Raw genomic sequence first — 18,011 nt, 5'->3', positions numbered from 1 at the left:
TGCAGAATAGTGAAACTGAAATATTCAAGAAACCCTTTTCAATCTTTTTATTCATTATTCAATCGCAAAAAGTAAATACAAATATTCGCTAATCATAGATGTATTTTAAAAAAAAAACTTTTTTTGGAAAACCGTGGTTATTTTTCTTGCTCTTATACATATTTTCATAAATATATATCAAACAACTTAAAAATTATGGGAATACAATCAAAAGGATTAAACACTGTTCTAGACAATTAAACAAATTTTGTAAAACCCCTAAGATGAAACCGTATTTACATTACCAGAGCTGGATACTTCTAAATATATAGCGGACTGCGTTAAAATCATACTTTTCAATTACTGAGTTGAACATATTCTCTTACAAGTGAATTTAGGGGATTGATAATATGAGATAATGGACTAAAGAGAAATTGGAGGAAAAAAATTTCTTAAGAGAGAAAGAGCTGATATGGTTTTCATATGCTATTTGGCTCTTTTGTCAATCTTCAGATTAATTTAATCTTAACTCGATATCACGTAAAAAGAGTCGTCTGTGGAACACGAACAACCAATAGAAAGCCAGGAAATCTAGCTCTCAACCAATTAGAGAATAGAGAAATCTATAGGTTGAGCAGATTCTCCATAAAATTCAAAAGTGCACAGTGGATATCGAGATCAAGCGATCGAAATTATGATTATCCAACACAAAAGTTCCCAGCTCTGGTCGTCTTTCCAGAGTTACACCAGATTCAAAATACAAAATCATAAGATATGTCAATAATTATCAAACTCATCGAAGACGACAGTAATTAAAAAATGACGTAATTATTTCAGAGAATATGCCTCTAACTGTATATTCTGAGGCTGGTTGTAACGGAACCTCTAAAGTTCTGAAGGATAGTGAGGTTAACCTCGCCAAGGCAGGAGTCAAGTTTACTATTCAGGTAAACGAATGTAAAATAAGAAATACAAAAACAAAAAAAGATATAAACAAAGATATATATATAAACAGACAAATATAAAGTAACAAATATTAGCAAAAAATATATAAACAAACAAATATATAAGCAACCAAATATATAAACAAACAAATATATAAACAGACAAATATATAAACAAACAAATATATAAACAAACAAATATGTATAAACAGACAAATATAAAGTAACAAATATTAGCAAAAAATATATAAACAAACAAGTATATAAACAAACAAATATATAAACAAACAAATACATAAACAAGCAAATATGAAACAAACAATTATATAAACAAACAAATATGTATAAACATCGACATCGACTCTAAAGCATTGTTGTGTGCCATGAAAAGCCAGGAGTTGTCGACTCTAAAGCAGTGTTGAAGTGGGATGTAATGCTTGATACTGTCCACTGTAGGACGGAGTCCTACAGTGGGACCCATACCAAATTAGAATAGGGTGACGACATTTAATACATTTTTTGTGTATTTGATGGTTTTATATTCCAAAATGTTTTGCTTGTAGCTATAAAATTAACCTTTTTTTGGGAAAGGGGTCTGCGTACAGTGCTATTTTTATATTAATTGAACTATTTAGTTTAAAAGTCGTTTTCCTTTTCCAGAATTTGTTGGTCTCTATGTAGTAGCTATTTACTTTTTAGTAATATTTTGTAATTTTTCATTAAATCTGAATCCGCGTTTATCAAGAAAATAAAATGTCCAAAACTAGTTTTGTTGAGTTAAGCAAGGGGTTGATCTCGAAATGAACAGTGGGGAACTTTACAGTTATCTTCCAGGGACTGAACCAAAAGGGTACATATTACCCAAACCAATAGTCCCGATTAACTAGAGCCCCCAAACATTCATAACATTCAAACATTCATAGAATAACCTTCTTATCCCCTGTTGTACCCGAAATCGATAATAAATGGTAACCAATATATTTCGATCCTGAAAAAATACATTTAGTTAACAAAGGTTTACAGAGTATAAATGTAATGTTTTATTATAATAAAAACTTACTAGTTATGGGTAAAAGATTATAAACCGGTTATTGAACAGTACTAAAACAACGTTTTGTCTTCTGAAAAAAATGGCAATTGATTTCAAATGTAAATCACTATTTTTAAGTATTATTCTTTTAACTTTTGAAGCGGGGGTACTGCACGTGAAAATTGTTTATACTGTCCATCGGAGGTAATGTTTGGTTTGGTTGCCGAAGAAAATCTTAGTCAAAGACGACTTTACAACGGAGTAAGCTTATTGTTTAAAGTTAACAAGTTTGTTTGTTGTTTAGTCTGCTGTAGTGGATGGAAATCCCTGGATATTGTACACGGAGGAGAGATATCAAGGATTTCTAGCTATACTTGAAGAAGGAAGGTTGGTACCCCCTCACCCTTCTCAGTCGTCTTTTTCCAATGTTACAAATGTGACATTTTTTAAATGAGATGTCACACCAAATATAAAAAAAGGTTCGTCGGCCTGTTCTGTCTCTTAAACTTAATCCATCATATTGAATGATATTGCTTATCTAATAATAAGCAATATTTTTGACGTTATTACAAAACAAATAGCTTTACTAGTGGCTTAAAAATGGTCTATGCACACCGCACAATTCCTGTCCCTATTTAAAATCATAAAATGGTCGTCTAAAAGTCTTCTTTCAATTCCGGAGTTTTCTGGTTCTTACTGTATAACCAAAAGATTGTTTGGAAATCTTAAATCTCTCAATTCCTTCTCTTTACGCAACTGCATACAGGGGTTGCCCACTTAGAATGAAACTTTAAAGACGACCTACAACTCTTAAAATATGACAAAATGCAGGTTAAATTAATCTGCCTCAAATATATCTTTTAACGCTCATTTATTGATTTTCCACCCTGTATGTAAGAAGATAATACTAATGCTTTGCGAGATAAAACATTTAATGTCATCATTGAAATCGAGCGTTTGTTGAATCCGCTTGCTAAATTTATTACAAGACAGGTGGAGGTTTTACACTAAAGAATTTAGAATTGAAAATAACATTAAGCGGACAAAAAAATTGTGCTGTGTTGTTCTTTCTGGGGAGGGGAGTAGAGTTTAGTAAGTTGATGAAACTAAAGTGGGTTAAAAGATTTTAAAGCGATGAATAAATCAGGTAAAAATGGGAGTGTATTCCTAGTTTAAAGCGATGAATAATCAGGTAAAAAGGGATTGTATTCCTAGTTTAAAGCGATGAATAAATCAAGTAAAAAAGGGATTGTATTCATAGTTTAAAGGATGAATAATCAGGTAAAAAGGAATTGTATTCCTAGTTTAAAGCGATAAATAATCAGGTAAAAAGGGACTGTATTCCTAGTTTAAAGCAAGGAATAAATCAGGTAAAAAAGGACTGTATTCCTAGTTTAAAGTGATGAATAATCAGGTAAAAAAGGGATTGTATTCCTAGTTTAATGCAAGGAATAAATCAGGTAAAAAAGGGATTGTATTCCTAGTTTAAAGCGATGAATAAATCAGGTAAAAAGGGATTGTATTCCTAGTTTAAAGCGATGAATAAATCAAGTAAAAGAGAGATTTGAATTTCTAGTCTAAAGCGATGAATAAATCAGGTAAAAAAGGGATTGTACTCCTAGTTTAAAGCGATGAATAAATCAGGTAAAAAAGGGATTGTATTCCTAGTTTAAGTGATTTTAAATCTATTAATTATGAATGAATTTATAAATTTGATTAATTTAACAAAATGAATGGATCAATTGTAATGAAACGTACAGATGTAATAATAACGTTATATATTAAATATAATAGCTTTGTACCTATCAAGGTATATTAACATGAAACTGATCTACAGAGCGTCCAATTATCCCATATCATATTGGATTATTTCTAAAATTTAACGCGGAAATCCGCACATAATCCTCGAAAAACCTAGTGTTTTCTAAATGAAAATATTTATATATTTTTGGCCTATGATCCTAAATTATTTGTGACACCTGGGAACAGCCTGTATTATATGTAAAGTTAATGCTGACTAAATGAGAATGATGGGATTAAAATTTCCTTTACAAATATTTTCTCGTTAAATTCTGGAAATATTTTGAGATTTTAAACAAGATCTGTCATTTCTACAGTTCACTACAAACAGAGCAAGGGAGTTTAGAACAGGAAAACATGTTTGATACACTCCAACACCGTCAATTCTTTATTTTTATACTTTATACAAAACATATTGGGATCGTCGAACAACAATTACATCCATGTTTCTCTGTTTAATAAGTCTTAAGATAGTTTTTAATTTGACCCTATTTAACACTGAACAGTACGTTTACAACACATTCTTGTCATATCTTCCTCTGCAGGCCAACAGAAATTTCTGATTCACAAGAAAAGGATGTAAAAGTTCAATTTTATGAATTAATGAGAAATATGAAAAAAAAATTCGTTATCAGCCAAAAAGTGGTATCCTTTGTTTTAAACACAGGCTTTAGGCAAGAAGTAAAGTTTCAAGAAATAACACAATTCAATGAAATTAAACAGAAATGTGTAAACAGTTCAAATTTGATCACATAAGTCCAGTTTTATATCGCTTGCAAAGTCGTAAGAAGTTCTCTCTGATAAAGTTGACTAAAATAGTGATACTACTAAATGTAAGTGATTAAGACAAGAAAACGTATGTATTTTTATTACCTTCTTAGTTCTTTTAGTTAAAAAAAATACTTACTGTTCAAAATAACATTAGAATTGAACAAATTGTCTACTTTAAAATAATGACTGAATTGAGAACCCCCCCCCCCCCACCTCCTTCTCTTTTAATGCTGTATTTATGTATGTATAGTGGGTGAAAAACAAGATAAAAGGTTTGGATTATCTATAAAGTATGTCCATATATTTCTAAACTTTTTCATTTTCATCCAGAGTAATAATTTGGCAAGTAAGGGACCCAAAAAATAACTATTTAGAGGTTTACATATATTTTCACAAGACGAGTCGTTTTTATTTTTCTTCAATCTTTTGTTCGTTAGATTTGGCCTTGATTCAGCTATCTGTCAATTTAAAAAGATTTTCTGAAAAATAAACAAGAATTATACATTTATTTGTTTTAAATAGTTAAGGAGTATTTTGACGTTTTTATGATTAAAACAAAAAAAACTTTGAAATTTGTTATAATTAGACTGACAAGTTTATGAAAAATAACTAAAATCGCAATTTAAAATATGTCCAGTTCATATATATATATATTTACCTCGTTTAATGAATGATATTGTAACTAAAGTTTATTACTTAGCACGATTTACATAAAGTAGAGAAAGAAACTTATTCCCCGTGTAAAGTAGATTAAAAATGTTAATCAATTAACAGAAAAATGATCGTATTTTCTTTTTTTAAAGTTACTTTGCGTTGTAACTTTTATTGCCCATACATCCATGGTATGCAAATTAGAATCTATTTTCAAGACTGGATCCAATTTAAAAAGTTAACCGTGTACTGTGTAGATCTACAAAAATTTTCATGAACAACATTTTAGAATTCAGATTAATAGCTGATCTAGTTAGACTAAGATGAACTTCTCTTATGAACCAGTTCAAGTTCAATAGTTGATCTAGTTAGACTATGATGAACTTCTCTTATGAACCAGTTCAAGTTTAATAGTTGTTCTAGTTTAAGATGAACTTCTCTTATGAACCAGTTCAGTTCAATAGTTTATCTAGTTAGACTATGAAGGAAGGAAGGAATGCATAAAAGGATGAATATGTGGAAATGAATGATCATTGGTTGAATAATCAATGAATTTATAAATTTCATCAATTTATATGAAGATGAAATGATGAATGATTGATCGAATGATTCAGGTATGAAGATCTATCTGTGCTGGGTGTACCAGCAGACAGCAAGGTCAGCTCTGTTAAACTCAAGAAGGAATCCCTAGGAAACCCACAGATAACACTCTTCAATACTGCAACCTTTACAGGTACAGGTACAGGTACAGGTACAGGTACAGGTACAGGTACAGGTACAGGTACAGGTACAGGTACAGGTACAGGTACAGGTACAAAACAAAGATATGAATCTTATGGATCAAAGTTCTAAACATTTTTCCTGAATCTAGATTTTTTTAATTTCTTTGCTGAAAGGGAGTGTTATACGAATTTTAAGTATTCCTCCATTTATATATTATACAGGGTGTCCCACTTCATACTGGATCGCTAATGGCTCTAAGTTACGATTTTCGGGACTAGTCCATGATTAGAAAATTTATGAGTTAATCAGTTTGAAGAATTGTATAAGTTCAATATAAAAATTTCCTTGCAGAAAATAACAGGTTTTTGGAGTATTACGTACGTATTTGGGCAATACATCTTTAAGATAATCCAATATGATATGGGACGCTCTGTACACAAGAGTATCCTTTAGACCGTATAATGTAAAAAATAAGTGGAAATACAACAATAATTTGAATTAAATGTTATGGAAAAGAATCTAATTAGAATTAATTCTCTGCAAAATTAAATCCTGCTGACCCCAAATTGCAAATTTAATTCTCATTTTAAATTTTTGCAAAGTCTATGTACAGGCGCCTTGCCGTCATGGTAATTAATTTTGCATTGTTTCTTTCTTTTTCTCGTCAAAATATAAACAATGTTTGTATATTTATACATAAATACAGGGTTATCCAAAAAGAATGAGACTTCGGAGACGACTGTACGAAAATTATTCAGTCTTGTTCTTGCGATCAAGGTTCCCTTCAGCTGAGGTCGTTCTTTTCCAGATTATCTTATTTACATTAATTAAATACTTCTTCAAGACAGACGACTAAATATAATCATCTAATCACATTTAAAGAGTTTTAGGTCGTCTTTTCAGTCATATCCGTTGTGGGTAACCTTTTAACTATACGAGGTTAAAACTATTAATTTAATTTAGTTAAATCTGTTAAACTGTTAAACTGTTAAATCTGTTAAATCTGTTAAATCTGTTAAATCTGTTAAACTGTTAAATCTCTCAAAACTGTTAAGTCTATTAAACTGTTAAATCTGTTAAATCTGTTAAATCTGTTAAACTGTTAAACTGTTAAACTGTTAAATCTGTTAAACTGTAAATCTGTTAAACTGTTAAACTGTTAAATCAGTTAAACTGTTAATCTGTTAGACTGTTAAATCTGTTAAACTGTTAAATCTGTTAAACTGTTAAACTGTTAAATCAGTTAAACTGTTAATCTGTTAAATTGTTAAATCTGTTAAACTGTTAAATCTGTTAAACTGTTAAATCTGTTTAAATGTTAAATCAGTTAAACTGTAAAATCTGTTAAACTGTTAAATCTGTTAAACTGTTAAATCTATTAAACTGTTAAATCTGTTAAAACTATTAAATCAGTTAAACTGTTAAATCTATAAACTGTTAAATCTATCAAACTGTTAAATCTGTTAAACTGTTAAATCTCTTAAAACTATTAAGTCTATTAAAGTGTTAAATCTGTTAAACTGTTAAATCTGTTAAAACTGTTAAATCAGTTAAACTGTTGAATCTATTAAACTGTTAAATCTGTTAAACTGTTAAATCTCTCAAAACTGTTAAGTCTATTAAACTGTTAAATCTGTTAAACTGTTAAATCTGTTAAAACTGTTAAATCAGTTACACTGTTGAATCTATTAAACTGTTAAATCTTTTAAACTGTTAAATTTCTTAAAACTGTTAAGTCTATTAAACTGTTAAATCTGTTAAACTGTTAAATCTGTTAAATCTACAAAACAGTTAAACTGTTGAATAATGTTACCTGAATGAAAAGCGTAGTCTAGTTTATACCTCTCTACCATAAATCTGTAAAGTAACTCATCCGTTATCCTGCTGCAGAAAACAGAAAACATAAATCTATTATACTTTCAGTTTAATATTTATTCTTTTTCTAAAACACATTCCTTGGCAAATACAAGGTATAAAACTGCAAAATAAAATAGCATTTTAGGATTATTTTTAAAGTTATTCTTTTAAAGGGACTGTAAGCGTACTTTCAAGTGACCCTCTATCCAAAGATGCATATTTACAACAAATCGACACCCTTGAACCATCATTTGATTAATAATATTGAAGATATTTTCATTTTTCTAGGTTCAAAAGTGGTTAATTCTGATAATTTCAATATTTTTAACTGCAGTAAAGTTGCGCAAGTCACTTTTGTGAAAAAACTACAATTTCAAATAATCAGTTCTCTAAATTGAAAACATTAATATCTAATTTAAATTATATATTATATTATATATTTTATTGTTATATGGATGCCAGTCTTAATGATTCATCACGGTTTCTTTGATGGATTTTAATTCAGATTAAAATTCAAACCAAATGAACTCTGATAAAGCCAAAACAGACATTTTCAAAAAGTGTTTTGCAAAATTTGTTTGAATAATTATGAAGTTGAAAAAATTAGGAAGCTGGAGCGTTCTAATGTCAGCTGTTTTTAAGGTATTTATATGGTTTGTATTTACAGATGAAAGTATTCCCTGGACTGTTCTTCTGGATTCTACTGCTTCCAAGATTAAATGTATCAGTGCTGGGGGAGCAGGGGTTTGGGCCGTTAAACAGGACTATACGGTAGGATAAACAGGACTATACGGTAGGATAAACAGGACTATACCGTAGGATAAACAGGAGTATACGGTAGGATGAACAGGACTATACTGTAGGATAAACAGGACTATACGGTAGGATAAACAGGACTATACGGTAGGATAAACAGGACTAAGATAAGATAAGATAAAGTTTATTGCTAAAATAAATGTATTTGTGTACAGATAGAGTTTACAATCACAAAATGGATGATTATATTAATAGTACATGTATAAAGCAATTAGGTGGAAAATAGCTCTTGGCTGTTTTGATTATTTTTTCCACCTAATTTTAGTAATAATAACAAAATATTTAAATTAAATAGATTTAAGGAGAACGATTAGAGATCAGGGTGCAAATTTATCATATGCAAAATAGTTTATACATTAATTCGAATAACTAAAGTTTAAAGTAATTTTCTGACATGTACACAACAAATATCAAAGCATATTAAAACATATCTAATTAGTTTTACATGAATAGCAATTCGGTTTATAACACATTGTCCTATAATTTTCAATATACTGTAGGATAAACAGGAGTATATGGTAGGATAATCAGGACTATACTGTAGGATAAACAGGACTATACAGTAGGATAAACAGGAGTATACGGTAGGATAAACAGGACTATACTGTAGTATAAACAGGACTATACGGTAGGATAAACAGGACTATACGGTAGGATAAACAGGAGTATACCGTAGGATAAACAGGACTATACTGTAGGATAAACAGGAGTATACGGTAGGATAATCAGGAGTATATGGTAGGATAATCTGGGCTATACTATATGATAAACAGGAGTATACGGTAGGATAAACATTATACGGTAAAATAAACAGGACTATACTGTAGGATAAACAGGACTATATAGTAGGATAAACAGGAGTATACAGTAGGAAAATCATGTAAATTGTAAATGCTGACATATTATCTCTAGGTGATGTATAACGAAGGTACTGGGCACGGAGCTGATGGACCTGGATCAGCATGGACTTCTGTTATGGGGAAAATGAGGCAGATTTCTGTAGGATCTCAGGTTTGTTTTTGTAGGATTTCAGGTTAGTTCTGTAGGATCATAGATTAGTTTCTGTAGGATCTCAGTTAAATATCTGCATGATATCTGTTTATCCCATCAGGTTAGTTTCTGCAGGATATCAGGTTTTTTTAGGATCACAGGTTAGTCTCTGTAGGATCACAGGTTAGTTTCTGTAGGATCACAGGTTATTTTCTGTAAGATCTCTGTTTATTTCTATAGGATCTCAGGCTAGTTTCTGCAGGATCACAGATTAGTCTCTGTAGGATCACAGGTTAGTCTCTGTAGGATCTCAGTTTAGTATCTGTAGGATATCTGTTTATCCTATCAGGTTAGTTTCTGTAGGATCTCATATTAGTTTCTGTAGGATCACAGATTAGTTTCTGTAGGATCTGGTAGGATCTCAGATTAGTTTTTGTAAGATCTCAGGTTTGTTTCTGTAGAATCTTAGGTTAGTTTCTGTAGGATCTCAGATCAGTTTGTTAGTTTGTTTAGGATCTCAAGTTAGTTTCTGTCCCTCGGATTCTTAGGATCAAGAGCCCAAGGAGAAGGTTCCTTAGGATCAGGAGCCCTCAGAGCAGATTTCTGAGGATCAGGAGTTCCCAAGTAGGTTCCTTAGATCAGGAGCTCTCAGGGTTGGTTCCTACCGAGCTGAAACCTCTAGAGCAGTTTCATCTAATAGAAGAGAATTCTCCATTGCTGGTTCCCGAAAAGCAGGGGCCAAATATGCTAACTGCTATCTGGTTTTGGAAATCCTAGTGCTATTTCCTCTGCAAAAGGAACCTCTGACACACTCCACGGTCCAAAAAGGCAACCTTGGAATCTCCAATCCCACAACTGGACGGATAAAACTCTTCCCTTGAATTCTTCCCCTTTCTCCTGAGTCAACCCTACCTCCTTCTGATACAGTACTCCCTGTCACTATGTTTGGTTATTGTAGTGAACAAACCTGTTCAATATGCCCGAATAATACGAGACCAAAAGTAGGAGACAGGCTTCATGACCACTCAAGAACAAAACTATGTGTTTCCGGACCAGAGCTTTTAGAAAAAGAAAAAGAAAGTGAAATTTCATTTTAAAACTTGTAATTTTATATTAAAATGGTCTATCTTCAACATTTTACTAAATAAACATTTAAAACTGAAAGTTTTTTAGGATCTCAGGTTAGTTTCTGATGGATCTTAGGTTAGTTTCTCTGGAGATATCAGTTTAGTTTCTTTAGGATCTCAGGTTAGTTTCTGTAGGATCTTAGTTTAGTTTCTCTGGAGATATCAGTTTAGTATCTGATGGATCTCAGTTTAAGATCTAAACTAACATTTATTTGTATCGAGAAATATAAAACAGGAAAATGTTTAATTTTTACTTGATTAAGAGCGTGTTATCAAAAAGCTTCTGTATGTGCTGCACAAGGGAGGGAAGACACACCACACCTTTTTTCGTCCGGCATTGTTTAAATTCTTTTGTAATGTTCTTTACATGATTTTATTCTAATTTTGAGCCACGTCATAATGTTGAAAATGGTTAAAAAGATTTTTTAAAGAAAACTAAGTGCTATGCTCTTTACCAAACATTTGTAAATCTTTAGCGACAATCACTTAAAAGTTGTAGTTTACGAGTAAAATAAAAAATAACGAAAAAGTGTGTGGTTTGGAGGAAAAATAGGTGTGGTCCGAACGAAAAAAAGAATTTTCGTTTTGTGCTGAATTAAGCCTAAATATCGTTTTGTTTTTCAAAAAAATGCATTTTAAACAAAATCAAATCTTTTTTAATAACATGTGGTTGCCTTAATTTGAAAAAGTGTTATTGGACATAAAAAATACGTCTCAAAACACAGGAGCAACGCCTGGACATAAAAAAGGTTTGGTCAGTTGGTTGTAGTACAGACGATAAAATGAGGTGGGGGCCTTTCCCCCGCTCGATGTGCAATAATCAGACTTAAATCAGTACTTCTAGACATTAAACAGACTTAAATCAGTACTTCTAGACATTTTATTTGCAAATAAAACTTGTTATTTGAATGAATTTTCAATAAAAAGCATATGATGAGTAGGCTATATACATGTTTAGGTTGTGTGGGGTGTAAATACAGCTGACGAGGTATTTGTCAGGGTTGGGTTGAGTGCTGATGAACCGAGAGGAAAAGAGTGGACTAAGATTGACGGAAACATGAAAACTGTCAGGTTCGTAAACTTTGGTATAAAGGGATTGTTCAGATAATTAAACACTGTCAGGTCCACAGACTTTCCTATAAAGGGATTGTTTATTATTAATGATGAATTTATCAATGTATAGTGTTGGTCCTAATGGAGTATGTTGGGCTGTGGATAAGAAGGATACAGTCTGGAGAAGACTAGGAGCTAAGGTAAAATAATTATACATTGTACATTGTACATTGTACATTGTACATTGTACATTGTACATAGTACATTGTACATTGTACATAGTACATTGTACATTGTACATTGTACTATGTACATTGTACATTGTACATTGTACATTGTACATTGTACATTGTACATTGTACATTGTACATAGTACATTGTACATTGTACATTGTACTATGTACATTGTACATTGTACATTGTACATTGTACATTGTACATTGTACATTGTACATTGTACATTAGAGTTGATGTTGCACACAAGTATAAGAAAATGAAGACCATAGCAGAACATTTTATATTTCATGAAATAAAAACAGATGTTTATATCTTAGTTTTGTTGCTTCTCCTGTTAATCAACAGTATTTTCAAAGTTAATAAAGTATCACACACAAAAAAAACTTATGATCAGAAAAACTCTTTAAATATTGTTTCTAAAATCCATATTTTATTTGTATAAAAACACCATATTTATATCTTTTTATTTAAGAAATTGTATTTGTATAAAGACACCATATTTATATTTTTTTATTTAAGATATTTTATTTGTATAAGGACATCGTATTTATATCTTTTCATTTAAGATACTTTATTTGTATAAAGATACACATTTACATCTTTTTATTTAAGATGTTTTATTTGTATAAAGACAACATATTTATATCTTTTTATTTAGATATTTTATTTGTATAAAGATACATATTTATATCTTTTTATTTAAGATATTTTATTTGCATAAAGATACATTTTAAGTTCTTTTTATTTAAGATATTTTATTTGTATAAAGACACCATATTTATATCTTATTTCTTATTCCTACGTGTTGTATTAATCATTCTTTACAATATATAATTACATTAACATCTCTCTAAAGATAAATAATATTGATGTTTACCAATTCCTATTTCTTCAATATAATCTATGTATAGATACATAGATTATATTGAAGAAATATGTATCTATACATAGATTATTTTGAAGAAATATGTATGCAATATGTATAAGAATTTAGTCTGTGTTCAGTTAATTTTTAAAGGTCAAACCCCTAACAGGGTAGCTGAAATAAAAAAATTTTATTTAATATAAAAAAAACTTTAAACGGCCCCAGTGCATATTTTTTTGTATCTTTTAACCTTATCGATGGATACCTCACTATAATAGTTGTGTTCAGTTTCTTTAATTTGAATTTATTTGCGTTTTTGGTTTACAGTTCAACAATCTATAAACTTACAGTCACAGAGTTGTAATTTTCAATTTTTTTTATTTAAAACACATTTGTTAACAAAAAAAGTATATAAACCTGCAAAATGTTAATTAGTCAAATTGGGATTGAAAGGGAAAACTTGTAGGGAGCAGGACCGAACCGTAAAAACAATGGGACAACTGTTCCGATTTAGCGAGTTGATAAAAATAATTTATATGTTTGTTGAGTAGATACTGGATATAGAATTCAGTTCTTCAAGCTAAGCACTTTCCCAATCAAAAGTTTTGCTCTCAGACAATTGTCAATATAAATAGATTAATTTTGAATTGTACGCCTCTGAAATAAATCGATATATTTACATTTATAATTAAATAATAAAAACAACTTTTCAGGATTCTAACCCCATAGGAACCAAGTGGCAATCCGTAACAGGTTATTTATGATTTAGTTCAGACAACATCATTATCTTCTTAGTTTGGGGAAATTTGTCTTTGATAGTTTATTTTAAAATGAAGATTTATTTTTATTACCGCCGTTAAAACCTTAAAGAAGGCATTGAAGCATTAAATTAGAAAAGAAAGGAGGCGTTATCTATAAAAATTGATGAAGATAATTATTTTTTGTAAAATCACGATAAAAAGTGTTTGTATGCATATCTTTTTATCATTTTTAACCCAGTGTTTAATGAGTATTTTAAGAAACGTAATCTTTGAACCTGAATCGGAATAACTTATCGTTAATATTAGAACAGTAAAATATGCAATAATCTTAATTCTTTTTGTTGTTGAATGTTAATCTCTTTTTGTCTGTCTGTTTGTTTGTCCGACCATAACTCGGGAACCCATCTACCGATTTGCCTCAAATTTTGATTTGAGAACTTGAAGAGTGACAGAAATGTTTTTACCTTGATTGGTTTTGAGAAAAATAGGTAAAATCGTAATTTACGACAAGGGATGTGTAAACGGTGGGACTAACTATGACTCCCCTAGTCCACGCTGGGTTCCCAAGCTAGTTATATATATATTTAGTTCTTTAAAATATTTGAATATTTACCTTCTTTATTTTCTTTCTAAGGTCGTCTTTCTCATATATCTGTCGGAGGTTCCGGAGTTTGGGGAATATCTCCTAAAAATGAGGTAAAATTTATGTTTTTTTCCATCTTTTTTTTTGTTATTTTGATGCATTTTTGAATAGTATTATACCTAAATCATTGATCACATTTAATCTCTAATGCATGTGCAACACATATACATATAAACAATCTAACGTACACACATACAGGGTTTACCCTCAAAGGTTAAGGATATAAAGATGACTAAATACTCTTCTGATATGATATCATAATTTTTTTTGGTCTTGGGGAAGAAAAAACTAATATAGTCCCTAAATTGAGTTTTGTACTGCAAACTAGAAAGTAAAGGTAAAATTTATGCGACTATACTGGTTCAACTTTGTGACCTGATGGTCCCTCTAGTTTTCATTTTACGGAGAAGCAAATATATCTGCTCACATAATAGAAATTCAAAATTTTGCTGATTTTCTCAATAGCTCTTGATACAGGGCTTATGATTTAAAACATGTAATATTTAATCTTTTTACTTGCATTTACTTAAGTTTTCCGTGATAATATCAAATTATATTGAATAAATTTCGTTTACGTATCTTTTTCTTTTTTAGCATAAGTAAAAAAATCGAATTTTCGAAATGAGTTTAACCCTTTTTCTCCCCTTGGGATGAACGGATGAGTTTAGCTAAATCCATGCATTCAAAAGTTTCCGGCTTAGGTTTAGTAAATAAGCATGCTTCTTAAAGTTTCGGTTTAAAGTTTAGTTTTCTAACTTTGTTTGGAAAGAAAAGTTAGTTTAGGAACAGACATCATGTCAAATTATCAAAGTCGAAGATAGAAGTTATGTGATATCTTTTAATACATAAAACTTTACAAAATTGTTTCTCATTAGATAAAACTTCGCACCCCGTTGGGAAAATCAAGAAAAAAAGTGAAAACCGATTTTTTGTATCTTTTTATTAATTTTCTACACAAAGGAAAACAATTACATTTTTTGATTTTCTGTTTGATTTTTCATTCGTTTCCATTCTAGAAAACTACTTTACGGCTTCTTATCTATATATCCTTTGTGTTTTCTCTGTATTACGACGAAAAGCAATTATTTGGAATTTTCTTGTTCCAAATTCTTTATTTGTTAGATGTTGCAGTAATCTAATAAAAAGGGTTCCTGGTTACTGGTTTGTGGTCAATCTAAAACAGTTTTTTTCTTATCTTAACTTAAAAATGTTTCTTGATCAATTTTTCTGAAGAAGTTTGAGCTTTTTGTAAACATATTTTATCAATTTGATCTCACTTTAAATTTGTATCTTTGCAACCTGATGGTGTGAAAAAAGTACATTTTTGAGATATTACACCATCAGATTTCTAAGGTATAGGTATTATAAGAGTTGAGAAAGAGGAGAGTGATCAATTCCTCTAAATTGTATTAAAATGTTTCTTATGTACAGGTTATGTACCGTGATCAAACCTATGGGCTGCCAGGGGATGGAGAGGGGTCAGGGTGGACCAAGGTAAAAATATTAATGTTTATAAAATTTAATAATTTTGTCTCAATAAATATCAAATAGCAATATATAAAGGTTGATGGAATGCATGTATCCCTATATACTTGTTGATGGAATGCATGTATCTCTATATACAGGTTGCTGGAATGCTAGTATCTCTTTATACAGGTTGATGGAATGAATGCATCTGTATATAAAGTTTGATGGAATGAATGCATCTGTATATAAAGTTTGATGGAATGAATGCATCTGTATATAAAGTTTGATGGAATGAATGTATCTGTATATGAAGTTTGATGGAAGGAATGCATCTGTATATAAAGTTTGATGGAATGAATGTATCTGTATATAAAGGTTGATGGAATGCTTCTATCTCTATATAAAGGTTGATGGAATCTGTATATAAAGGTTGATGGAATGCTTCTATCTTTATATAAAGTTTGATGAAATGCTTGTATCTGTATATAACGGTTGATAAAATTCTTGTATCTCTATATAAAGGTTATTGGAATGCTTTTATCTCTATATAAATGTTAATGGAATGCTTGTATCTGTATTTAAAGGTTGATGGAATGCTTGTATCTCTTTAAAAATGTTAATGGAATGCTTGTATCTGTATATAAAGGTTAATGGAATGCTTGTATCTGTATTTAAAGGTTGATGGAAAACTTGTATCTATAAATAAATGTTAATGGAATGCTTGTATCTGTATATAAAGGTTAATGGAATGCTTGTATCTGTATTTATAGGTTAATGGAATTCTTGTATCTGTATTTAAAGGTTAATGGAATGCTTGTATCTGTATTTAAAGGTTGACGGAATGCTTGTATCTGTATGCAGCAGTAATGACGGTGTATGGGGTGTATCAGCTAATGGAGAACTATGGTTTAGAGCTGGATTAGACCAGGTACTATTTTTCCAAAAAAAAAGCTTACAAATCTGTTGTTAAGCCATAGACAAATTGTACAGTATCTCTATAAAGTTCCATCCGTGTTTTGCGTCGCCTCTGTACATTCTGTTTTTTCCGTTTCATCCATAAATTTCGTTCTTCCATTACTTTCTTTAGTGGGGCTGGGCGTGTTCCTACTTTTTTTTAATCGTTCCGTTCCATTCTGTTCCGTTCGTTCTCCAAGAACGATGTTCAGCCCTTGAGCTGGGCGTGTTCCTACTTTTTTAATTCGTTCCATTTTGTTCCGTTTGTTCTCCAAGAACGATGTCCAGCCATTGATCTGGGCGTGTTCCTACTTTTTTACATCATTCAGTTCTGTTCGTTCCCGTGAAAGAACGATCGTTCCCCATGACCTCGTCCAGCCCAACTATTCAGTCTTCTGTGACTTTCGTGTCTCCCGGCTTTTGATTTCTTCTTTCTGTGTCTTCTATTCATACCGATGATTCAATTCTTCCATCTTGTGTTTTAGTTCTTTTGTTCTTTTTAATCTTGTCAATTCCACCCGATATAAAATACGTTTAAATCAAAACTCTAAAAGGAACTGAGTTTTTGCCACAAGGTTATAATGCAAGGAACGTTATTTCAGAGATGTACGCGTCTTTTGTATACTGCGGTGTACTGTCTATGGGCGGTACTATAAACACATGACGGATGTCGAAGCCTAATATGGGATCCATCTTTCACATAAAAAATTAATGAAATATTCTGGTCATAGGGAACTATTATGTGAGTTATCCAAATTCAATGGTTTAACCTCCTCGGATACTTAACGAGTACTATTCTTGTTTACAAATTCCGCCCAGAGAGAACTGGTTTCAATATGTACGCAGAGTATACGCAACTGCAATTAACTTTCCTTGCATCAAGGAACTATATATTTCTTGCCTTGCATTATATAACCTTAAGTTTTCTAATCTTTGTATCTCTTTGTAAACTTACTGTGAAGACTATTTCATTTAACATTTTTTATGGTTTTAATATCAAAACTCAAAAGTCTACGTCATTGGGTTTCAAAGATATTTAGGGATTAGAAAATCAGAGCTTTTGGCAATTAAGATGGAAACCAAACTTGGAAATAAATTGATAATTTAAATTATTTAATGAATGATTAACTTAAACGCGATGAATCTGTTTCTAATCTATCTTTAATTACTCTTAATTTGCCTGCAGGGTAATCCAATGGGATTTAATTGGTTCAAAGTTAGAACAGGAGCAGAGAAGAATATTGAGTGGAAAATGGTAAATTTATCTTTATAGTAACGCTCTTCGCTTATATATCTTTATTTGTTCATATGTTAGCTATAGCTGGCCAAACGGCCTGACCGAA

The 18,011-nt window shown here is 30.8% G+C and overlaps 1 protein-coding gene across 1 annotated transcript; it reads left to right on the top strand.

Annotated features, from left to right (window-relative positions):
* Positions 1-797: 797 nt before the first annotated feature.
* On the top strand, positions 798-17,956 carry LOC111702034 (tectonin beta-propeller repeat-containing protein 1). Its single transcript, XM_023473557.1, has 12 exons — positions 798-926; positions 2,258-2,340; positions 5,790-5,908; positions 8,423-8,526; positions 9,484-9,582; positions 11,647-11,759; positions 11,872-11,941; positions 13,557-13,596; positions 14,239-14,300; positions 15,679-15,741; positions 16,547-16,642; positions 17,855-17,956. Exons 1-12 carry the CDS (start codon positions 822-824, stop codon positions 17,939-17,941), a joined length of 1,041 nt encoding a protein of 346 aa, XP_023329325.1. The 5' UTR covers positions 798-821; the 3' UTR covers positions 17,942-17,956.
* Positions 17,957-18,011: the final 55 nt, after the last annotated feature.

Source organism: Eurytemora carolleeae, unplaced genomic scaffold (genome assembly GCF_000591075.1).
Source record: "Eurytemora carolleeae unplaced genomic scaffold, Eaff_2.0 scaffold458, whole genome shotgun sequence".
Classification (NCBI taxonomy): domain Eukaryota; kingdom Metazoa; phylum Arthropoda; class Copepoda; order Calanoida; family Temoridae; genus Eurytemora; species Eurytemora carolleeae.
The sequence above is the reverse complement of the archived record's forward strand: the minus strand, read 5'-3'. Positions and strand labels throughout refer to the sequence as shown.

Coding starts and splice junctions, on each gene's coding strand:
- LOC111702034 (XM_023473557.1), top strand. CDS start 822: ATGCCTCTAACTGTATATTCTGAGGCTGGTTGTAACGGAACCTCTAAA. Junction 2,341..5,789: donor GCTATACTTGAAGAAGGAAG/GTTGGTACCCCC, acceptor CGAATGATTCAG/GTATGAAGATCTATCTGTGC. Junction 11,760..11,871: donor GGAAACATGAAAACTGTCAG/GTTCGTAAACTT, acceptor ATCAATGTATAG/TGTTGGTCCTAATGGAGTAT.